General features: G+C 43.1%; 1 protein-coding gene across 2 annotated transcripts; it reads right to left on the bottom strand.

Moving 5' to 3' along the window:
• Nucleotides 1–1,831: 1,831 nt before the first annotated feature.
• LOC124045759 (acetyl-coenzyme A synthetase, cytoplasmic-like) lies at nucleotides 1,832–24,744 on the bottom strand. Of its 2 annotated transcripts, XM_046365341.1 has the most exons (18): nucleotides 23,782–24,744; nucleotides 22,152–22,347; nucleotides 16,595–16,790; nucleotides 15,952–16,024; nucleotides 15,216–15,291; nucleotides 14,892–15,003; nucleotides 13,939–13,986; nucleotides 10,910–11,047; nucleotides 10,607–10,777; nucleotides 8,703–8,836; nucleotides 6,692–6,824; nucleotides 6,038–6,094; nucleotides 5,845–5,925; nucleotides 5,553–5,661; nucleotides 5,285–5,353; nucleotides 4,802–4,978; nucleotides 4,578–4,652; nucleotides 1,832–4,411 (listed from the first exon to the last, which is right to left on the bottom strand). In XM_046365341.1, exons 1-18 carry the CDS (start codon nucleotides 23,906–23,908, stop codon nucleotides 4,284–4,286), a joined length of 2,100 nt encoding a protein of 699 aa, XP_046221297.1. In that variant the 5' UTR covers nucleotides 23,909–24,744; the 3' UTR covers nucleotides 1,832–4,283. The 2 variants fall into 2 exon arrangements, with proteins under 2 accessions (XP_046221297.1, XP_046221298.1); XM_046365342.1 differs by lacking the exon at nucleotides 13,939–13,986.
• Nucleotides 24,745–24,902: the final 158 nt, after the last annotated feature.

Consider the following 24,902-nt stretch of genomic DNA (forward strand, 5'->3'; position numbering starts at 1 on the left):
CTTCCCTCTCCCTTCCTCTGTCACCTTCTCGCTCCCCTCTTCTGTCACCTTCTCTCCCTTCCTCTGTCACATTCTCTCTCCCTTCCTCTGTCACCTTCTCTCTCCCTTCTTCTGTCACCTTCTCTCTCCCTTCCTCTGTCACCTTCTCTCTCCCTTCCTCTGTCACCTTCTCTCTCCCTTCTTCTGTCACCTTCTCTCTCCCTTCCTCTGTCACCTTCTCTCTCCCTTCCTCTGTCACCTTCTCTCCCTTCCTCTGTCACCTTCTCTCTCCCTTCCCCCTCCCTGCTCTCTGAGGCCTCTAGAACCCTCTCTTCCTCCTGTCCAGTCTCCTGTTGTCACGGTCAGCCCACTGCATGCATAAACAATAACGGCCTGCCTCTCCACTGCACATTATGCTCACAAGGGTCAAGCGGCTGGACAGCTGGGCCAACACGCCCAACCAGTGCACCCAGGGGACTCCCAGGGCTGTCCCCTCATCCTGCCTGCCTGCCACCCCCAGACGGACCCCATCAACAGGCCATGGTGGGGGACTGACACACCCTGCTCTAGTCTTAAAATTACACATGTATGGGCAACACACACAAGTACAGAAACACACAGAGAAACGAACGTCCGCACACTCACACCGTGAGACTGAGTGTCCTATGATTTAAATTGTGTCTCAGTGGAGCTGCCCTTTCTACCCAGACTACAGCACAGACAAGACCAGCCTCCTCCCATTAAAGAAACTGCAAGTTGGCCGTTTGACTGGCTGGCCAGGGCCTACTATTACTGACCTGAATAGACTGTATCTATCACCAGAGGAGGGTTGAGAAGATGAACCTACGGATGAATGGATCAATCTGGATATGTGTCCAAAATTGCACCCTATTCCCTATATATTGCACTACTTTTGACTAGAGCCATATCGGCCCTGGTCAAAAGTAGTGCACTACATAGGGAATAGTGTGCCATTTCAGATGCAAGCCTGGGGGTGCTCAGGTTTTATGTGTGGAGGGAATGCTAAAAAGAGGATAAAGCAGAGGCACATACTGTAGGTCCGATACTGTGAACTAGCTAGATATGGATTTTGGTGACCTGGACATACAATAACCTGACACATCATGTGGTCTCCCAGCCACTCTCTTTCACACACACACCTCACCAAAACATGAGGACAAACCCCTTTGCTTCACCTGTCTCATTGATGAACGACCACAGCGTCATTAGGGCTGTTCATGTCCCTGAGCAAAACTGAGCTGGAAGAAGGGAGCCGGATATATATAATGAACACATGCTGCTGGACATGAATACAATGAATACATACAGTCCAGCGTCACCAGCCTCTACCCCAAAACCAATAACAACTTCATCAATTATTCAGTCCCAGCCATCCCCATGGCCAGCAAATGGTTCATGTTACCGATCAACATCATACAAGTGCGTATCAATTTCCTATACTAGATAAGCATGTACTTCATTAAATAGAAATCTATATAGTCACAGCTAGAGTTCAGTGGAGGCTACTGAGAGAACGGCTCACAATAAAGGCTGGGATGGAGCAAATAGAATGCTATCAAACACATGGAAACCACATGTATTTGAAAGCATTCCACTTATTGCACTCCAGACAATACAAGCCTGTCCTCACCAACCTCCTGTGGAGTGGTACCCTCTCTCCAGTCTACACACAATGACAAAGGATCCTACTATAGTTACTAAGTCGTATCTATGCTCAATCACTGCCATCTTGAGGGTGGTGCTGGTTCCACTTAAACAGAAGGCAGGTTCCATTCTAGGAGAAATCTGAGAAGAAATCAATCAGTGAGAAGAACACAATGAAGAGGCAGTGGATCATTCATATATTTATTCATCTTCAACTCTACAGGATGGTGGCTTCCAGTTAAATAGGCAGTTGATGAAACAGCATGAACAAACAATAACGAGTCAGCTACATTATATAAGCAAGTCAGACAGCACACAGAATGACTTCATTTACAGCAGTAGCATATCCTTCAATACATTCACACTTTACAATATTAGACTATTTTATGATTCAGTCAAATGACCAGAAAAATGGATGCGACACAAAAGAACAGGGAAAGATTAAAGGACTGGTTTACTCATCGTATGTATACAAGTGATCTTGAAAAAAGAATGCAAATTATTGCAGACAAATTTCAAAGCAGTAAGGCTGAATAGGGAAGTATGGGGTCAGGATTATTCCTGTCTCCTACCTGGAGTATTCTGATTCAGGAACTAAATACACCATTATTACATCGACTCATGTCATGTTCAGTCAGATACTATATAGCGGACTTTGTATCTGTGCCATTATAGCGTTTGTGACAGCACGGGCAGTGCCATAGAGGCTATTTCTGTTTTCGAAGTAGTCCATTTTCTTCTTCACGTTTGGCTGATCCCTCCTGATGACAGTTGCCCCAACAGGGTCCCCAGCCAATGAAATTGGAAGTCCCACCCAATGACTACACTAAAATGGTGGAAGTATTCAACGGCGCTGCCAATGCTAACAGGACTCTATCCTGCTTTATGTCATATACCCAAAGATCCTATTCTTTAAAACCAGAGTTCTTCATTGAAACAATAACAAAGCAGTCAATAGCCTTTGTTTCTGTAAAAGTTGAGGGATGATGGGCCTGGAGAAATGGAACCACTCAAATTCATAGATGACTGCAATGTCTGACCATCCTTGATATTAAAATTTAACCATTGTTTAAAAACATTAGAGTAAAACAAGCTTATAGGGTGCTGATGGTGTATGCCAGTTAAACTAAGCCCATGAAGCATTTAGATATCTTTTTCGAGAAACAATGGATATATACATCATTCATTTATGATGAAAAACAGATGTAGAAACTAAAGGATTGTGGCTAATAACTGAACACAGTATACTGTAGGTCTTGTATAATTATAGCACCATCTACTGGAAACGTAGGAAAGGTCAAGAAGAACTGCAAAGGTGTGAGATGAGATGCAACTGAATGAATAGAACGATCACAGCGCTCCAACATGCCCAGCACAGAGTTGGACTCATTAGGACATGCAATGGAAAATAGTTTTTAAAGTTCAACAGAAAATGAAAAATAAAAAAGTCCAAGTAGTCTCTCCCTGTTGGTTTGTTTTCTACCATTTAGTGCCTAGAACCCAGGTTTATATCCCAAAATAATAAAAAAACAGATCAGATCAGTCAGTCCATTTACTGTTATTGCATGTCACTTTGATACAAAGGGGCAACAAAAAGAAAACTGAGAAACATGTGACATACAGACAAATGCTTTCAAAACAAATAGCTGTTAAAAATGTTTCTTTTTAAAGTGTTGGCACATGAACACAATGATATTTCATAAACTATTTAAAATACTTTTAAACAGGTCTTACATTGTTATGTTTGGTCCCACTTTAAACAACTTATGAAGTCTTGAAATCTTTTACAAGGACTAAATCAGTTATTCACAAATCATATACACTGAGTTACAAAACATTAGAAACACCTGCTCTTTCCATGACAGACTGACCAGGTGAAAGCTGTGGAACGCTTGGACACCTTGTAGAGTTTATGCCCCGACGAATTGAGGCTGTTCTGAGGGCAAGGGGGGGTGCAACTCAATATTAGGAAGGTGTTCTTAACGTTTAGTACACTCTGTGTAGAAGCAAAGCCATACCATATATAAAGGGTAATAGAACAGGTCCTTGAATCTAGTGTGCCATTACCTGTCAGACCCTCTGAAATAGCATGACAGTTGCTGGTGAATGACATAGGCCGTATAAAAGGGTTTTTGAAGGCTTCAGTTATTTCTGCAAAAGGGGGACCTTGGATTTATTTCTAATACAATTAACCCAGTCTAAACAGAGGAAAGAGGAGTGTTCAGCGCAGTTCTGCTAATACACAAGCGCCCTCTGCCTCTAGAAGACAAAACTGGAGTGGAAAATGCATCTCAAAAACTCAAAACATTTCAAGCGTGCAGACAAACATGCATAGCAATCCTTTGTCAAACGGCAATGAAATAAAAAGGACAAAATAACAAGTGTACATAGTTCAAATGGAGAGAATTAAAAAATACAACTTTTGAATCTAATAGTACATTAAGTGTACTCAAGAGGGGAGAACTGAACTGCTGACAAACTAGAGAGATTTTGTTGTGTTTCTTTAACCCAAGTGTTGGCTCGAGTCCCACTATGAAGGCTGTACAGTTACATTTATACATCTCCTTCTGCTCCTCGTCCTCCCTGTTCAGCCTCGGTAAGAGTGTCAGGGTACTGTGGCCTCCTCTGTAGTTGTGAGCTCACATTTCGCCACAGCAGTGGTTCTGGAAGAGCAGTTCGATGACTGAGGAGTCGGCTAGCGTGGACACGTCGCCCAGGTCTCGCTCGTTACGGGCAATCTTACGTAGCACACGCCGCATGATCTTACCTGTGTACACAGAGGGGGGAGTAAAGGCAAGTCAGTCACTAATGAAGTTACCAGCTCTCATTCAAAACACCTTTCAAATCAAGCCATAGTGGAAAATGTTACATATTCATGGTTTTCGTACAGAATAAAATCATAGCCAACAATCATAACCAAGGTACACTCTCACCTGATCTGGTCTTGGGAAGGCCTGGGGCATTCTGTATAAAGTCTGGAGTGGCAATGGCACCAATCTTCTCTCTCACTGTCAAAGCAGATAAACAGCATTAGTCATCAGCGCCAATACAGAAACATATTGTCGGTGTGGAATGCATGCAGACAGTGTAGGACAATCCGCTTCATGTTCAGTGACAGTACTGTAGTTGGCTTTACACAGATAAAGCCAAAACGTACCTTGTTTCTTTAACTGGGCCTCCAGGGTGCGGCTGAAGCTGACTCCGTCGGTAAGCGTGACGAAGCAGTAGAGACTCTCCCCTTTGACAGGGTGCGGCCTGCTAACTACCGCTGCCTCGACCACCGCCTCGTGCTCCACCAGGGCCGACTCCACTTCTGCCGTGCTCAGCAGGTGACCTGATGTACACACAACCCACAGGATTATCATATAGTACAACAGTCCACTGATCTCTACTGTAAATCACAAGTTAGAGAAGGTTCTTACATGCACCATGACTAGAAGACAACCTTTAATATTTCACAACAGCAGACAGAGCCCTAGTAGTGGTAGTCCTATACCTTCCCCAGCTCAAGATAAATGAACCTGTTAGAGCACTATACTAGCAGTAGTGCAGATGACAGGACAAGAGACCTTACAGTACAGACAACTCCAACACACTGTACATCACATTTCACAGAGCTCCAGCTGATGGAAGTGCTCACCTGAGACATTCAACATGTCATCTATCCTCCCTGTGATCCAGTAATACCCATCCTTATCTCTACGGCAACCTGGGGGGGAAAACAGCAACACATTAATGTGGTTTCCATGTCAACAACAGAGGGTCTTGATTTAATATACACAAAAACAAAAATGCGCTGTCCATGACACAATGAGACTCAAAGAATACATATGGTAAATGTGAGTTATTCTACAAAACATCAGTCATTAATGGTGCTCAGGATGTTAGCCATGTTAGATTCATCTTACCGTCACCAGTGACGTAGTATCCTGGGAATTGCTCGAAGTAGGTGGTCTCAAACCTCTGGTGGTTCCCAAACACTGTCCTCATGACTCCTGGCCAGGGCTGTTTGAACACCTGAGGGGGATAAGAAGCAAGGATGTCCAAAGTCAAACAAGCAGTAAAGATCCACTTCATCAAATATAGACAGCCGACTGCAGTGAGATTATTGCGTATTGGGAGTGAGAATTAATCTAATGTTTAGTACTGGGTAGATCTCTACATAAACTTCTGGATAACCAATTGCTCCCGTTGTCTTACCAGGTAACCCTCGCTTGGTCCCTCAAGCTCCTCCCCAGACTCATTCAAAATGGCAGGGACAACTCCAAAGAAAGGAAACGTCTGGTGGAGAAATGGGAAAAGACCGGCAATTTAGACCAACTTATCCCACATGATGACAGGGAGGGAGCATCTCAGTGAGCAGGAATGGGGAAGTCAATATAACAACACTTACAGCAGAGCCAGGCTTCATGGGCGTGGCAGCAGGTAGAGGAGTCAACACGTGGCCACCCTGAGACAGAAGCCAATGGGAAGAGATTCAGTCAGAACAGAGATTACAGTTACAGAAAGATGTCCATTCAATAAACTCATCCATGTCTTTAACGTATTGAATCAAGACAAGACCGAAGATAAACGCCCCATTCCGCCCCCACAACCAAATCACAATGACATTTTTTGATCAACATGATATATGTAACCTAAGTCTCTGCCTTATTTATGAACAGCTGAAATAAAAGCCCAGTGATTTGAACCAACACTACAAAAATATATTAGGATGTAGGTTATTTCTGTCTGTTGTAACTAAGAACATTGCAGTAGCACAGACTGCCTGTCGGTGTCCTGCTTATGTTTGTAATAGCCTACTGTTACAATAGACAATGACATTTGTTGTACAAAACGATCATGTCTTGGGTACACGTTGAAGTTTGTAGGCTACGCAAGTCAAACACCGATCATCGCCACAGGGGACAAAAAAAATTGTGCGTGATGTAGAGAGTCAAGAGAATTTGGCAATGCAGCCACTCTATTCAATAAAATCTATTCAGTAACATTACGTTTTGATGTGTGTTAATCTAAAATTCATTAAAAAGAATAATAAACTGCTGACGGTCTCAGTCTGCCAGAAGGTGTCGACCACGGGGCACCTCTTCTCCCCCACCACGCTGTAGTACCACTGCCACGCCTCCGGGTTGATGGGCTCCCCCACCGTCCCCAGCACCTTCAGAGAATCCCGCTTGTACCTGACACACACACACACACGGAGGGAAAGGGTTAACAGACACCCCCATAGCCTCAGACAAAAGTACGAAACCAAAACATGCAGACATTTGCCAACACACATATAGTAAGTTTATAAACAGGGTGGTTTGAGCCCTGAAAACATGTATTTTTACCGCTCTAATTACACTGGTAACCAGTTTATAATAGTATTAAGGCACCTCGGAGGTTTTCTGGAATATTGCCATTATACCGCGGCTAAGGGCTGTATCCAGGTCATGGTAACATGGCTCCTTGGAAATCTAATGAGCATAATACAAAAATCCATCAGAATCTATCAATTTAAGCTAAAGATGTGTTTTAACATGGTCTGCATCTCAATCCACTGCATCCGCCGATGTCAGCCTTACACATCTGATCCGCCGATGTCAGCCTTACACATCTGATCCGCCGATGTCAGCCTTACACATCTGATCCGCCGATGTCAGCCTTACACATCTGATCCGCCGATGTCAGCCTTACACATCTGATCCGCCGATGTCAGCCTTACACATCTGATCCGCAGATGTCAGCCTTACACATCTGATCCACCGATGTCAGCCTTACACATCTGATCCGCCGATGTCAGCCTTACACATCTGATCCGCCGATGTCAGCCTTACACATCTGATCCGCCGATGTCAGCCTTACACATCTGATCCGCCGATGTCAGCCTTACACATCTGCTGTGAAAGGTGGCAAAGCTAGAGATGTGACAATTTTTGGGCTATGGAAAGAAGGTGTTCTCGGTTTTGCTCTCCAACCTGCACAAGAGTCATAAGACTTGTCTGAAGTTGGTATATCCAATCTGCCAACTTCTGTCTGTAGCATCTGAACAGTTTGGGCTACACACTAATATGACCCCTTTGTGGAAAGGTGAATCTCTCATGAACACGTACGTCGTATTTTTTGCTCTAGGACACCCACGCGCCTCGTCTGAAGGTCCTGCAATACCAGTTGAGTAAACATGGAGATCAGAAATATTTAACTAAACTTTCTTATCTCTCTCAGATATAGGACAGATACTTCAGAACAAAGTTCCTTTAGATTTTGTTTGGGAATGTCCATTTATCCATGTATGAAGCTGACAGTGCAGAGTAAAACCTTAAACTCAAAACCAGCAAATCTTTGCTGTATTTGTTGCCAGCCTCGCTCTAGTAATGGTTTAAAGAGATTAGAAATCTCACAGTATCAACTTTGCTGTAGCTTTCTTTTACACCTGCTACATTACTGCAGACACGGTAGTCTGAGCCATCCGATTGGCCAGTGGAAGGCCTATAGTGTACTTGATTGGCTCCCCCCAGGAAAGGCAGAGTTCGTAACTTCAGACATTAAATGAATCTAAAAGTTGCCTACCCAGCACGCAGAGCAGCTGAAACGGATGCACCTACTGCCAACAGCCCGGGTACAAATAAAAAAAGAAATGCAAGGCGTATCGTTGTTTTTTTAATAGAAATGTTTGGCGATCGACTAGGAATGCCTTGGAGATCGACCAGTCAACAGGCTGTTGGTGACCACAGCCTTAAGGGATCCATAAACTCAAATAGCTAAATGATTATTGGTATGACCATCTTAAACCAAATCCATATAGTTTAGTAGAACCCCCCCAGCTTAGACTCTAGTGGATTAAATGATAATATAAACAGATGGAGAACTCAATCTGTAGATACAGGAATGCTTCTTCTGTACTATGAAGCCCCATCATGCTCAAGCCTAGGTCATGTTCAACAGGATAGAACTTACTTAAAAAACAGGGTCAAACAAGGAGGTACTGTCCAATTTTAACAGTATTGTTAGTGTGCCCTAATGAACACAATCCTGGTGAGGAACAGGCTGAATGAGCCAAGAGTGTGGAGACTCACTTCTGGACGGGCTCGCTCCCATACTTCATGAGGAGGCGGATGGCTGTGGGCGCCGTGTAGAACTTGGTGACTTGGTACTTGTCCACTATCTCCCACATGCGGCTGACGTCCGGATAGGTGGGCAGACCCTCGAACTGAACATGTATCAAATTCACATCAAAACCGAGCCAGAGGCAGATGGTGTAAACACAACCTCATGATCATAACCTAAGTCATCATTAGCAGTCTGAACTACAGGAAAATAATATTCCCTTCCATCTTCCCCTCCTGTTTACACACACACACACACACACACACACACACACACACACACACACACACACACACACACACACACACACACACACACACACACACTTTTATGAGTAGCTTTATGATAGTCAATAAAACCATTCACTTGGTTATAAAACAAATCTCTAACATTTGTCCAAATGGACGTTTTAGACACATAGAAAGGTATTATGAAGTCCTGTTGCACAACATTGTAAAGCCTTCTTTCAATATAACAATGACAAGTTTATCACATTTAATCGTAAAAATACTCTGGGTGTGTCTCAAAGAGCACGCGCACACACACACACACACACACACACACACACACACACACACACACACACACACACACACTTAAACTCTTTCACAATTCCTGACATTTATTTCTATTAAAAAGTCTGTCTTAGGTCACTTCGGCTCACCACTTTATTTTAAGAATGTGAAATGTCAGAATAATAGTAGAGAGAATTATTTATTTCAGCTTTTATGACTTTGCTGTCCTTGAGCCATTTTGCCACAACTTTGGAAGTATGCTTGGGGTCATTGTCCATTTGGAAGACCCATTTGCAGCCAAGCTTCAACTTCCTGACTGATGTCTTGTTGCTTCAATATATCCACAATTTTCCTACCTCATGATGCCATCTATTTTGTGAAGTGCACCAGTTCCTCCTGCAGCAAAGCACCCCCACAACATGATGCTGCCACCCCCGTGCTTCACGGTTGGGATGGTGTTCTTTGGTTTGCAAGCCTCCCCCCCTTTTCTTCCAAACATAACGATGGTCATTATGGCCAAACAGTTCTATTTTTGTTTCATCAGACCAGAGGACATTCCTCCAAAAAGTACGATCTCGGTCCTCATGTGCAGTTGCAAACCGTAGTCTGGCTTTTTTTTATGGCGGTTTTGGAGCAGTGGCATCTTCCTTTCTGAGCGGCCTTTAAGGTTATGTCGATATAGGACTCGTTTTACTGTGAATATAGATACTTTTGTACCCGTTTCCTCTGGCATCTTCACAAGGTCCTTTGCTGTTGTTCTGGGATTGATTTGCACTTTTCGCACCAAAGTACATTCATCTCTAGGAGACAGAATGCGTCTCTTGTGGAGGTCTACGTTTTTTTTCCTGATGTCTTGGCTGATTTCTTTTGATTTTCCCATGATTTCAAGCAAAGAGGCACTGAGTTTGAAGGTAGGCCTTGAAATACATATATAGGTACATCTCCAATTGACTCAAATTATGTCAATTAGCCTATCAGAAGCTTCTAAAGCCATGACATTTTTTGGAATTTCCCAAGCTGTTTAAAAGGCACAGTCAACTTAGTGTATGTAAACTTCAGATCCACTAGAATTGTGATTGTGAATTATAAGTGAAATAATCTCTAAATGATTGTTGGAAAAATTACTTGTCATGCACAATGTAGATGTCCTAACAGACTTGCCAAAACTATAATTTCTTAAAACGAAATTTATGGAGTTCCGACTTCAACTATATAGTGCACTATTTTAGACCAAGGCCCTATTCCCTATATATATAGTGCACTACTTTAGACCAGATTCCAAACAGAATAAGGTTCCATTTCAGACAGCCCTCTTCCTCCTCTAAATGACAGTATTAACCCTGTGGCCATCCACTCACCAGGACACTGGTGGCCCCGTTAGCCAGGGGCCCGTAGGTGATGTAGGAGTGGCCCGTGATCCAGCCGATGTCGGCCGTGCACCAGTACACATCCTCAGGATGGTAGTCAAACACCAGTTTGAAGGTGGTGGCCACGTAGAGCATATAGCCACCGATCGTGTGCAGCACACCCTGATTACAAGACATGATCACCACAGCAGCATTTACAAGTATGTGAAGACAGAGTGCATAAATCTATATCAAACCGAGAGAAGAGAGAAAGGGAGTTAGAAACAGAGTGCCACTGCTGCATAGCATGTGTACCTTGGGTTTCCCGGTGGAGCCGCTGGTGTAGAGGATGAAGAGGGGATCTTCAGAGTCACACCACTCTGGTTCACATTCCTCAGACACACCACTCAGCAGGCTGAGCCAGCACTGATCAACCTCAGGGTTCCACGGCACCTGGCGGAACCACACACACACACAGGTAAAAACCACACAATGACATGGAACCCTGAATTTGTACAGCTCTTGAGAGAAACCACAAAGACATCCTGATAACGATCATAGGAAAAAACAAAAAAGTCTAATCTTACTTTGATTCTATTCAGTCAAGAGCAACAACCAAGCCTAATTGATAGCAGTAGGAAGAAACGTGTAAATGTTTCTAATCCCTAAATCAGGAGTGAGAATGTTAGCTCAAATCAAACATTCTCAAATAAGACAAAATACGAGAGCTATAAAAAGGTTATGGGAAGTCTAAGTGAATCAGCGTTTATGCTTGAACAGACTGAAACAATGGTGAGAGAAGTTAAATGTTTTAACTCCTTGAGTTCAATAGAATTACTCTCCTAAAATGCTGCTCTCAAGGGTGAAAGGTCACTATATGGGTGGGGCTAATGAAATACACGGAACAGATGTTCTAGAAATATGGGTAGGGCCCTGCATTTCTTTATTTTTTTTTCTCTGAAATATGCCAAATGTGCATAACATTGATAGTGTTGCACATATATTGATATACACTCAGTGGCCAGTTTATTAGGTACAACAACCTGTTCACAAAAATGGTTCACTCCTACATACAATGAGTCAAGTGGTCGTGGCTTGCTATATAAGCAGGCAGACAGGCATCGGAGCATTTGCTTACTATTTGATTGAACGTTATAGAATGGGTCAAACAAGTGACCTAAGTAACCGATTGTCGGTTCCAGGTGCACCCGTTCCAGTATCAGAAATGACGAGTCTCCTGGGCTTTTCACGCACGACAGTGTCTAGGGTTTAACGAGAATGGCGCGACAAACAAAAAACATCCAGTCAGCACCAGTCCCGTGGGTGAAAACAGCTCGTTGATGAGAGAGGTCGAAGGAGAATGGCAAGAATTGCGCAAGCTAACAGGCAGGCCATAAAAAGGCAATTAACTGCGTAGTACAACAGTGGTGTGCAGAACTGCATCTCGGAACGCGCAACTAGTCGGTCCTTGTCACACATGGGCTATGGAAACAGACGTCCACACCGAGCGCCACCCCCATCAGCTAAAAAAAAGAAGCGGCTCCAGCACAAACAGTGGACAATTGAGGAGTGGAAAAATATTGCCTCGTACGACAAATCCTAGTTCCTGTATGCGTCATGCTGATGGCAGAATCAGGATTTGGCGTAAGCAGCCCAAGCCCACGGCCCCATCCTGCCTGCTGTCACCGGTACAGGCTGGTGGTGTAATGGTGTGGGAAATGTTTTCCTGGCACACGTTAGGTCCCTTGATACCAACTGAACAACATTTCCACACCCCAAAGAATTTGGGTTGTTCTGGAGGCAAATGAGGGTCCGGCCCAGTACAAGATGGGTGTACCTAATAAACTGAGTGTATATTGACAGTGGTGCACAATCTCAATAAGACTTTTTTTTTTAAAACAGACATTATCTGAAACATGAAATGAAAGACCACACTTACAGTATGAGAGTTCAATTACATCTACATGGATTCAGGGGTCAATTACCTCTTATCTGAAACCTTAGTCATTGTTTATCCTTCAGTGAGTGTGGTTACATGCACACAATAATGCGATTATTGTGGATAGTCAGATTAATACAATAGTTTGAATAAAAGTTGACATGCTTTGCAAGAAGAATGATTTATTTAACAATCCTGTGTATATGGACACATCTGAAATTGGGTTACTTGATGGCACTCTGATAAATGCAGAAAAAACGCAATCAAAATAAACGTTCTACCACAGCAAACATGTTATTTTTGGGAAGCATATTTGATTCACAGTTCGGACATGTGAAAACTATTTCTAAGACCTATAGATTCAGTTGTTCCGAACTCACTTCAGTCACACTAAAGCGGTTGGCTCGCTCGGCTGGTGCTACCACATGCAACGATCAACTACACCGCTGGAACGCCAATTCCGGTGTTTACAGGGCTTAATAATTCTAAAGATTGCTGAGAAAATCAGTTGTTTTAAATGGGCGTATGTTTACTTCGATTTTGACCTTACGCCAATTAAGACAGCAGAGTATGGCGTTTACATGACTATTGCATAATTTGCCAACTGCCATCAGTTTAAGGTCGAATTATTAGTGTGCATGTAAACGTGTTTCTTTCAGGTCAAACCTTTATCAACATCTTAAAGATGCACTACACAGAAATTGGTCAGACATTTCCTGGTTGGTAAAATTCTAATAGTTTGCCTAATTTCAGTTTGTGACAATAGAAGCAGTGAAATATAATATGCAGTGAAATATAATTTCCATAACCAAAAATATTGGATTTTCAGCTGTTTGAAAGTAAGACTCAAAAGCGACACATAAGAACAGGAAGGATAGAAATATTTTTTTATTTAACTAGGCAAGTCAGTTAAGAACAAATTCTTATTTACAATGACGGCCTACCGGGGAACAGTGGGTTAACTGCCTCGTTCAGGGGTAGACCGACAGATTTTTACCTCGTCAGCTCGGGGATTCCACCTTTCGGTTACTGGCCCAACGCTCTAACCACTAGGCTACCTGCCTCCACAAAAAAGCTCACATCTACCGCTTCTTTGACTTGCTCTCAATTAGTGACAAATCTATAACACACATTTCTATGTGGATTTGGTCAGGTAGCCCAAAAAGTTACATATTGCAGCTTTATGTACAGCGAAAGTAAAGCCTAAAGCTAGACAGAGATCAGGTAAGGGACCCCTGACCGGTGTGAGCTGACAGACCACAGACAGACCACAGACAGACAGACAGACGTGTGTAACACGATCCACCCCTAGGGTTAGCCTACCGTTGACAAGTAGATCAGACAGGTGTTAAGAAGAAAAGGACAAGAAATGGAGAGAATTCAAGCTCAGAGAAATCTGAAATACCTGCGGGACGGGACGGATTTTCTTTACTCTGTCTTTCTGTTTCTCCTGCTAGAAGGGGTTAATGGAGACGGTTAGGCCTATTTGAACAAACATAAAAAGGGGTGGCTTCATGTCATTTGAACCATGACATCGAGACAAAGCCGTACCGACTTCGCCGATGGACCATCTACACTTTTCATTGTACACAAAACCAAAGAGAAAAAGCCAAACGTGTTGACTGTTTCTGGAGATGCGTGAAATACAAACATAGTAGGGAGTTAACATTAAAGTGATAAGGTATTTATTCATTAAACAGTAGCAAATGTTAAAGGTGCCCTAAACCTGCCCTATGAACACAGGGGTCGTATTCATTAGGCACCAACCGGAAAATATAATAATAATAATAATGGGACAGCGGTCTAAGGCTCTGCATTGCAGTGCTAGAGGAGTCACTAAAGACCCGGTTTCGATCCCAGGCCGTCTCGCAGCCGGCCGTGACCGGGAGACCCATGAGGCGGCGCACTATTGGCTCAGCATCGTCCAGGTTAGGGGACAGTTTGGCCGGCTGGGATGTCCTTGTCCTATCGCGCAGGCCAGAGACAAGCATGCCGACTTCGGTCGCCAGTTGTACGGTGTTTCCGCCGACGCATTGGTGAGGCTGGCTTCCGGGTTAAGAGAGCAGGATGTCAAGAAGCAGTGTGGCTTGGCAGGGTTGTGTTTCGGAGGACACATGGCTCTCTACCTTCGCCTCTCCCGAGTCCGTTGTGGAGTTGTTGCGATGGGACAAGACTAACTACCAATTGGATACCATGAAATCGGGGAGAAGGGGTCAAAAAATAAAATTTAAAAATTGTCCAATAACAAACACCCATTTTTAATTTGCGTTGCAATTTTTTTTGCTATGGTGTGCCCTAATGAATAGAACCCTGTAGAGAGACTGTGGGGCGTGAGAGAGCTTTTTCTGGTGGTCTCACCTGCAGGTCAGGACAGGGCCGCTTGGCAGGGGGAGATTGAGAGCTGAGGGGAATGGCCTCCACCTCCTTGGACAGGTGTTTAAGCATGATACACCTCTGTACTGGGAAACTCCTGACAGATGGAGAAGAGAGTGGGGCAGTGTGAAAGAGTAGAGGAAGAGACAAAGTAAAAGGACAGAGTCGTGATTCACATGAACAAAGTCTGCATGACGCTCTCCAAGTAAACATACAGGTATCTATCGGCAAGGATGTGTTGTAAATATCTAGCAAACAGAGTAGAAGTCTGTATACGCGACTAGCTAGTCAGATAGAAAGTGTCCTTACTTGTCCCTGCATTTCTGTAGTGCGTCGTCAGCGATCACCTTCAGGTTGATTAGCTTATCTCCTCTGTAGAAGCCATCTGAGAGAGGGGAGGTATGATGGGATGGGGGAGTTCAGAATGGATGAGGTCAAAGGGTGCACACCGAACAATGAGAGAAAGGCATGGCAGTGATTGCTATCGACAGGACTTTACTGGTACTGTCCTTCTGACTGCATTGGCATAAACCTGTCACAACCTGGGAACAATCTTCATATTGATATATTAAAATCCGCTGACAACAAAAATGAATGATTCTTAGATTATATTCATATGTGGTAAAACATTTTAGCATTGCGTGCTCAGCTCCTAAATGTTTTAGGATGTCAAACAAATGTATGTTTGGGTTCGAGTGTAATTGAACAGCAGCCAACGGGTGTCGCTAACGTGCAACGTTTTTAATTCACTTAATTCCCCTGGTAACAGTATTCAGCCATAGACCAAAATTGCCCAGGACCACACCCAGTCACTCACAATGGGTCACCATCTAAAGAGGTTATGGTGGTTATCCGATTAGCGTCACTCCAAATCCAAAGCTGTACAGTGATGCAGTAGGCCTGTACAGTGGGCTGGGCTCACTGTGATGAGTACAAAGCCACGCTAATTAACACTGTGGATTAGGGGGTCAGGGGATAATCTGTGGCACTGTAATCCAATCTAATAAGTGTCTCTTTATTACTGCAGTTTAGTTTGCAGGCTCACCGGCCGTGATCAGCAACGAGCACTGGGAGTCCAGGATCCTCTCGCACAGCGACTCTGCCGAAAAGCCTGCAAACTGGATAGTGTACACACAGAAATACACACATCAAATACACTGTGCGCAAATGCACTCTAAAGTGTTTGCCTATTCTGTTTGCCTTGTAGGGTGTTGGTAGATATGTTCCTTCTAAGTCTGAGGAAAAAGCTGGCAAAATGGGTATTACAGCCACTTAACCTACTAATTCAAGGTCGCTGAAGTGCACTTTAATGACGGTATAAATCTGGCTGGTATGATGTGTCTATAGGTTTTAGGGTTGTCAATGATACCAGTATGACGTCAGGAAGAAAAGGAAACTAAAACATGAAGCAGACTTATTTTGAGCAAAACAGTCCTAATGTTGGAAAACGGCCTCATGTGGTCACCCAGAGTCACTTGTTATTTCGCAAGCTATAGCACACACCATTTGACATAAAGTAGGATTTTAAAGGATCATGAAGTCTGCTTTGTGTTTTGTTTTTTTGCCACAGAAAATCTGCTATCGTATCAAGATACTAGTATCTTATCCATAGATTTGGATACTAGTATCTTGACAAAACTAAACAGGCCTAATACAGACAGTTTAGGTGTAGGTTGTTAGTTACTCACCACGATTGAGTGCACAGCCCCGATGCGCACACAAGCCAGCATGGCCACCACCAGCTCCACCACCATTGGCATGTAGATGGACACGCGGTCGCCCTTCTTCACCCCCTGGGACTTGAGCACATTGGCAAACTGGCAAACCTGCTGGAGCAGCTCTCTGTATGTCACCGTCATCTCATCACCAGGCTCGTTCCCTTCCCTGTAAGGGGACCAACATAGATATCTTAGAGATACGGTGCATTTTGAAAGCATTTAGACGCCTTCTCTTATTCCAGTTACGTTACAGCCGCATTCTAAAATGGATTAACTAAATAAAATCACCAATCTACACACAATACACCATAATGACAAAGCAAAAACAGGTTTTTAGAACTTTAAAATAGAAATACCTTATTTACATAAGTATTCAGACCCTTTGCTATGAGATTCAAAATTGAGCTCAGGTGCATCCTGTTTCCATTGATCATACTTGAGATGTTTCTACAACTTGGGAAACCACCTGTGGTAAATTCAATTGATTGGACATGATTTGGAAAGGCAAAAACCTGTCTATATAAAAGGTCCCACAGTTGACAGTGCATGTCAGAGCAAAAACCAATTGTCCGTAGAGCTCCGAGACAGGATTGTGTGTGAGGCATAAATCTGGGGAAAGCTACCAAAAAAAGTGTCTGCAGCAAATGAAGGTGCCCGACAACAGTGGCCTCCAGCTTTCTTAAAATGGAAGAAGTTTTGAACCACCAAGACTCTTCCTAGAGCTGGCTGCCTGGCCAAACTCAGCAATCGGGGGAGAAGGGCCTTGGTCTGGGAGGTGACCAAGAACTCAATGGTCACTGACAGAGCTCCAGAGTTCCTCTGTGGAGATCAGAGATTCTTCCAGAAGGAAAACCATCTCTGCAGCACTCCACCAATCAGGCCTTTATGGTAGAGTGGCCAGACAGAAGCCACTCCTCAGTAAAAGACACATGACAGCCACTTAGTTTGCCAAAAGGCACTTAAGGACTCTCAAACTATGAGAAACAAGATTCTCTGGTCTGATAAAACCAAGATTGAAATCTTTTGCCTGAATGTCAAGCATCACTCCTGGAGGAAACCTTGCACCATCGTTACAGTGAAGCATGATAGTGGCAGCATCATGCTGTGGAGTAAAACTGTGCCCAACAATTCCATAAGTTGCATGGACTCATTCTATGTTCAATAATAGAGGGTAACATGATTGACTAACTACCCCATTATCTTTATGGTCTCTCAATCGAGTAGTGAATTTCAAGCAGAGATTCAACCACAAAGACCTGGAAGGTTTTTTCAACGCCTTCCAAAGAAGGGCACCGATTGGTAGATGTGTAATAATGAAAAAAAAGCAGACGCTGAATACCCCTTTGAGCATGGTGAAGTTAATAATTAACAGGTGTCCTTCCTAACTCAAGGAGGGTGGTGGTTGCATCATGTTATGGGTATACAGCTAAGCACAGGCAAAATCCTAGAGGAAAACCTGATTCAGTCTGCTTTTCAACAGACACTGGGAGACAAATTGACCTTTCAGCAGGACAATAACCTAAAACACAAGGCCAAATATACACTGGAGTTGCTTACCAAGACGATATTGAATGTTCCTGAGTAGCCCAGTTACTGTTTTGAAAATCTATGGCAAGACTTGACAATGGCTGTCTGACAATGATCAACTTGACAGCGCTTGAATAATATGGACAAATGTTGTATAATCCAGGGTTGGAAAGCTCTTAAGATTCACAGTTGTAATCGCTGACAAAAGTTGCTTCTACAGAAGTATTAACTTTGGGGTGTGAATACTTACGTAAGATATTTAAATTTGAAATACATTTGCAAACATTTCTAAAAACAAGTTTTCACTGTCATTATGGGTTATTGTGTAGACTATTTAATCCATTTTGAATTCAGGGTGTAACAACAAAAATGTGGAAGTCAAGGTTTATGAATATTTTCTGAAGGCACTGTAGATGTTTATCCCCCTCCCCAAAAAATTCTGAAGATGAGTAATAATAAACCTCTGCTTTCTACTCAAACTCAAAACATTCAAGCACACCAACATGCTCACAAAGCTAATATTCAAGGTGGATAAATTCTAGCTAAGTATCTCATGTGCCTACACTTAAAGTAATAAACTGTGACATTGTGGCTCTCTGCTTTACTCAGCAATGTGCCTGAGCTGTGGAATCGTTCGTCTCGGGAATCGCCTTTAAAAACGAGAAATGCATGACTGGCAAACTAAGGACAAGCTCTTAAAATGGCAGTGTGCGCACTTCCGGTAGAATTTGGGATGTTGTGGTTACTGAGCATGATTGTACCTCTGTTAATCCTTAAGAGTCTATCGACTACCGTGCTTCAATCTAAGTATCAAAATACAAAAACTGCTTCAGAAACCATCAGTTTAAGCTAGAGATGTTAGCTTGAGAGATATTGCATGGGCTACGTCTCAGTCCAAAGCATCCGCCTATGGCCGCGCTACAGCGGTGTTCGTTAGACCATAAGACATCCCGAAAATCAGTCTTCTCACGAAAAAAGTCTAACATCCAAGCGGTTTGGCCTACAGTACTATTATGGCCACTCTATGGAAAGGGGAGACTCACGAACATGTTGTTGTTCTCCGTTTTGCTCTACACCCCCACAAGTGTCACAGGACCCATCTGAGGGGAACCCATACAAAAGAATGGAAGAATTCAGGTATATTTGTGCCAACAAAAATAAGGGGATAAATGTATACAAAAAATATCTATTTTCTGAGCTTTCTTATACATCGCCTAGGTATAGAACAGAGACCTAATTCCTCATTTATTTTTTGGCTGTCTCTTGCCATTTATGAATGTGTTATGTGTTTCTATGGGCTATAGTAGTAAAAGGTCTAATTCAATTTGATCAAATCATATATAAAGGGGTCCTAAATCATCCATGGTATCATCCATGGTATCATCCATGGTATGACCATCTTGAAACAAGTCCATGTTAACTTAGTCCCCCGCCCCCACCCAACAGCTTAGACTGAGGTTAAAGCACTGTATCCCTTCTTACACAGTTGGCCCACTTATCCCACCGGCCCATAACAAGAGCCCCTAGAGCCTGCTGAGAAATTAGAGCAAAACTCACTAACCAAGTTCACCCAATCAGCCCACATTCCACCCAAGGACAACAATCACTAATTGTGTTGTTGCTCTGCCATACTTTCGCACTCAAATTAACAAGGTAACTCTGCCAGACAGAAGATAATGGATTTCTCATTTGAGGTAGCGAATGCATTTGAGCAAATAGCACATAAACTTAATAGCATTTAGATTAACACAAGTTCTCCACTCCAGTTCAGGACACACATTGCTTAATATAAACAACACAGCCGTGTCTAATAGGAAATCTAAAGGAAAGGCCAGAGTTTGGTCTTTCCTATTGTGCAACACAATAGGCCTCCCAGATACTGTAGAGGGCCACTGTTATCTCACAACGGTTTATGTGCAAGAGCGCGAGGAGGAAAATACCCATGAAAAGCTCTGCTTTCACAAAACATGGATCTCTCACTATAGAGACTGCCCACTGCTCCCATTTAGATTTATGTTTGTGAGCTGCATTCTGCTCATTGGCAGAAAACTACACCATTGCTGGTAGGTCAAGGTCATCCAAACAGATCCCCTCTCTATGGTGGTGACAGAGTGTGGTGAAACACACACACACTCCTATAAATAGTCAGCAGAGAAAAAAAATCTTTCCACTCACGTTCAAGATGTCAAAGTACAGATGACAAAGACACTCTGTTGTAGAGGTTGGCAGAGGAGAGACAAAAACAGGCCTGCCTATTACCTACACTAAATAAACAAACTATAGTTAAGCAATAAGGCCCGAGGGGGTCTGGTTGGTTTATGGCCAATATACCAAAGCTAAGGGCTGTTCTCATGCACGACAACACGGAGTGCTAAGACACAGCCCTTAGCCGTGGTATATTGGCCATAAACCAACCAGACCCCCTCGGGCCTTATTGCTTAACTATAGTTTGTTTATTTAGTGTAGGTAATAGGCAGCCCCCCCGAGGTGCCTTATTTCTATTATAAACTGGTTACCAATGTAATTAGAGCAGTAAAAATAAATGTTTCGTCATACCCATGGTATACGGTCTGATATACCACGGCTTTCAGCAAAATCAGCATTCAGGGCTCAAACTACCCAGTTTATAATACAAATGAGATCATTTAGGGACAAAACAGCTAAAGTAAGGAATCCCCAGACAAAAAGCTTGCCTATTACAACATTGCGAGACTAAAAAGTAACTTCATAAAGAAAAGGACGTATCCAATGGATTGAATAAGCTGAGAAGTAGCAGGGCAAATCTAATGGTATGGCTGACAGTACATTGGAACTGATAGGACAGACATTCACACTTGAGTCATGAGCACTGGAAGAGACTGCAGAGAGCATTGCCTTTTACGCCACAGCAACATGGGACAAGGAAATGTCTAAGTTATACAAAATCTCTCGCAACTTTAAGAACTGTAATGACTAGCCCGTCGGCAAGGAATACACTTCAAAATGCTACTAGTGAGAAAGAACATCTCCTGTAGTGAGAAGTCAGTTTTCTAAAATCAGTTAAGTTGAGACCTCCGAGTAACCCTATGCAGTCAAAGTCAAGTGTAGGCCCAATGCTGTTCATTAGACATCAACTGGTAAATGCACAACAATTTGCAAGACAAGACAAATACTTGAGACTAGAGCATATCAAAGCTGCAGCATGTCAGTTCCCTGTGGTCTAAATTACCTAGTCTAGTGTGGTTAATGGGGTGAGCAAAGAGCATGTGTGTATTGTGTCTCAACTTCAAAGCTCTCCTATTCACTCATCCCAACAAAACACACAAATAGCTACCACATCCCTAAATAACCCACCCAGCACTAGAAGCCCATCCGTCCTCATAGATTCACTATACATTTATGAGGACATCGCTGACCTGGGGCTGGCTTTACAAAAGAGGGGGGCGGGGGTCTTGAGCACTAGTCATTTCAGACAAGACCAGAGACAAAGGACAGAGGATCATTGTAGAAGCATTCAACCTCCTGTCCTAGCATTCCATCAAATTGTTCCAGAGGGGCAATCTCCTCAAGCAGTGAAACAGACAATGTCCAAGGAGAGCGTGCTTTGACAGCCTCCGTAACCCCTTTCAACACACATACACAGGCCATCAGACTGTTAAACAGCCATCACTAACACAGTGAGGCTGCTGCCTACATACAGACTTGAAGTTATTGGTCACTTCATTAAATGGACTACTAGTCACTTTAATTATGTTTACATATCTTGCATTACTCATCTCATATGTATAAACTGTATTTTATACCATCTATTGCATCTTGCCTAAGCCGATCAGTCATTGCTCATCCATATATTTATATATTCTTATTCCATTACTTAGATTTGTGTGCATTAGAAAGTTCTGGAATTGTTAAGATTACTTGTTAGATATTGCTGCACTGTCAGAACTAGTGTCACAAGCATTTCGCAACAACATCTGCTAACCATGTGTATGTGACCCATAAGATTTGATTTGACACACACCAGTAGAATGCCACTTTGTCCCCTAGCCCCCTCTCATGAACGTTACAGTCCAGGACGTTGTAGCAGATGTTGGTGGTGGCCCCCTCCATGCACTTGATGTAGATCTCCCCCTTTGTCACGTCAAAGTTGTAGTCCATGAACTGGCCCGTGTGCTTCGACTTCCAGTAGAAGTCTTTTGCAATGTCACCCCAGAACTCTGGAATAAGGAAACATAATGAAGGGCCATTATGATGACACATGACAGGTGGCTGATGGGAACAATCATCCTCCACCACCAGAAAACACACAAATGTCAGATTCATTTCCTGTGTCACATTTCCTCGACATGCTCACAGTTGTTGGTAAGCTTCAAAGTACGATTTCCCTAAATGTCTAAACCATGTTACAAAAAAAGGAAAACATGAAGCAAGACAAGTAGAGTTACATGCACACTAACATAGACATGGGATAGATATGCTGGCAAAATCTATACACTTGGGACTGAAGTAAAACAAGACCTACTGCTGGTATAAATCAAAGGTTTTGTTCATGCAATACTTTTATTTCCACAAGGCTTTGAACGCCAACCCAGCCATAGGCTGCTCGCTCTGTGGTACCGGAGTTCCAAGTCTACGTCCAAGAGGCTTCTACGTCCAAGAGGCTTCTACGTCCAAGAGGCTTCTACGTCCAAGAGGCTTCTACGTCCAAGAGGCTTCTACGTCCAAGAGGCTTCTACGTCCAAGAGGCTTCTACGTCCAAGAGGCGTCCAAGAGGCTTCTACGTCCGTCCAAGAGGCTTCTACGTCCAAGAGGCTTCTACGTCCAAGAGGCTTTTACGTCCAAGAGGCTTCTACGTCCAAGAGGCTTCTACGTCCAAGAGGCTTCTACGTCCAAGAGGCTTCTACGTCCAAGAGGCTTCTACGTCCAAGAGGCTTCGTCCAAGAGGCTTCTACGTCCAAGAGGCTTCTACGTCCAAGAGGCTTCTACGTCCAAGAGGCTACGTCTACGTCCAAGAGGCTTCTACGTCCAAGAGGCTTCTACGTCCAAGAGGCTTCTACGTCCAAGAGGCTTCTACGTCCAAGAGGCTTCTACGTCCAAGAGGCTTCTACGTCCAAGAGGCTTCTACGTCCAAGAGGCTTCTACGTCCAAGAGGCTTCTACGTCCAAGAGGCTTCTACGTCCAAGAGGCTTCTACGTCCAAGAGGCTTCTACGTCCAAGAGGCTTCTACGTCCAAGAGGCTTCTACGTCCAAGAGGCTTCTACGTCCAAGAGGCTTCTACGTCCAAGAGGCTTCTACGTCCAAGAGGCTTCTACGTCCAAGCCATAAGACTCCTGAAAATCTAATCAAATGGCTACCCTGACTATTTACATTGCCACCCCCCCTTTACGTTATTCTATATGCATAGTCACTTTAATAACCCTACATACATACACATTACCTCGACTAACCGGTATCCCCTGTATATAATCTCGCTATTGCTTTTTTACTGCTGCTCTTTAACTACTTGTTACCTTTATTTCGTATTTGTATTTTTTTTTAACTGCATTTTTGGTTTGGGGCTTGCAAGTATTTCATTGTAAGGTCTACACCGCTTGTATTCGGCGCATGTGACTAATTCCATTTGATTTAAATGTGTTTGTAAATAAACCTACCATCTGGATGTTCAATAGATTTCAGGTAGAGTTCTTTGTACTTCTCAAAGTTGGGTACATGAGCATCCTTCTTTAAGTCTCCTCCTGCATGAAATACGTCCTCCTTCGGTGCTTTGTCTGGAATCATTTTGCCCTTCAGTTAGCTGGCTTGCGATCTATCCTAACTATCGAAATACGAGACAAAAGATGGCAAAACTGCGAAGAATGGTATTAACGATAAATTGCGCTATTTGCTCGTGCCCACTGCAGCTCAAAACTACGTGCAATTTAAAAAAAAACTCCAGTGAGTCACCCTCTCACTGCATGGTATTGAACAAAAACAATGGTACAACTGGCATAGTTAATTCTGACTTCCTTGTTTAAGGATGCTTCTTTAGCCTCCTAGCTACTTTAGAAGTCGACTATATCGATTAATGCATAGGAAAACAATACATTAACTGAGATAATGAGGCTAACTGTCAAACTAGCCAACGTTAACTTAGCTGGTTGCAAATCCAAGCAATATTTCCAGGCAGTTGAACCCAAAAGAAATGAGATAGCAGCTAGCTAACTTTAGGGACATCAGCTATTCAAAGCGTTAGGAAATAGCTTAAAATATAAACCACTTCCTGCTATTCAAGAAGGTTAATAACTGCGTTTCCAGTTAGCTAGCTAACTTAGACCCACCGCTAGCTGGAGTTCAAATCCTTGTAAAAAAAATATCTAGCTGCTATAACTATAAGGAAGTAGTAAACGATTGACTTGAGAGCGAGACGAGGCCGTTCTGTTTGAAGTGGTAGGTTGAACACCACTTGACTTGATAGCGCATTCTTCCATTCAAATTAAGCTACATGAAATATTTATCTGGAAAAATATCCGTTTTCCCTGAAGTGGAAGTGGTCTGCCCTTCGTCCAAATGTCTTTTGAAGGCAGAGACAACGCGAAGGAAGAGCGCATGAGGAATGACAGTAAACTTAACTCCGGTTGGCCCTAAAATGGGCGGAGCGGCAGCCAATCATATTTGAGGAGAACGATGACGATTCCATTAAATACGTTTGAAAGATACCTCCACTTCCTCCAAAGACAAAGGGTATTTTTATTGATAAACTTTCCTCTCATCAGGTGTGGGTATGTGTGCATAT

This window comes from Oncorhynchus gorbuscha, linkage group LG10, assembly GCF_021184085.1.
Source record: "Oncorhynchus gorbuscha isolate QuinsamMale2020 ecotype Even-year linkage group LG10, OgorEven_v1.0, whole genome shotgun sequence".
NCBI classification, from domain to species: domain Eukaryota; kingdom Metazoa; phylum Chordata; class Actinopteri; order Salmoniformes; family Salmonidae; genus Oncorhynchus; species Oncorhynchus gorbuscha.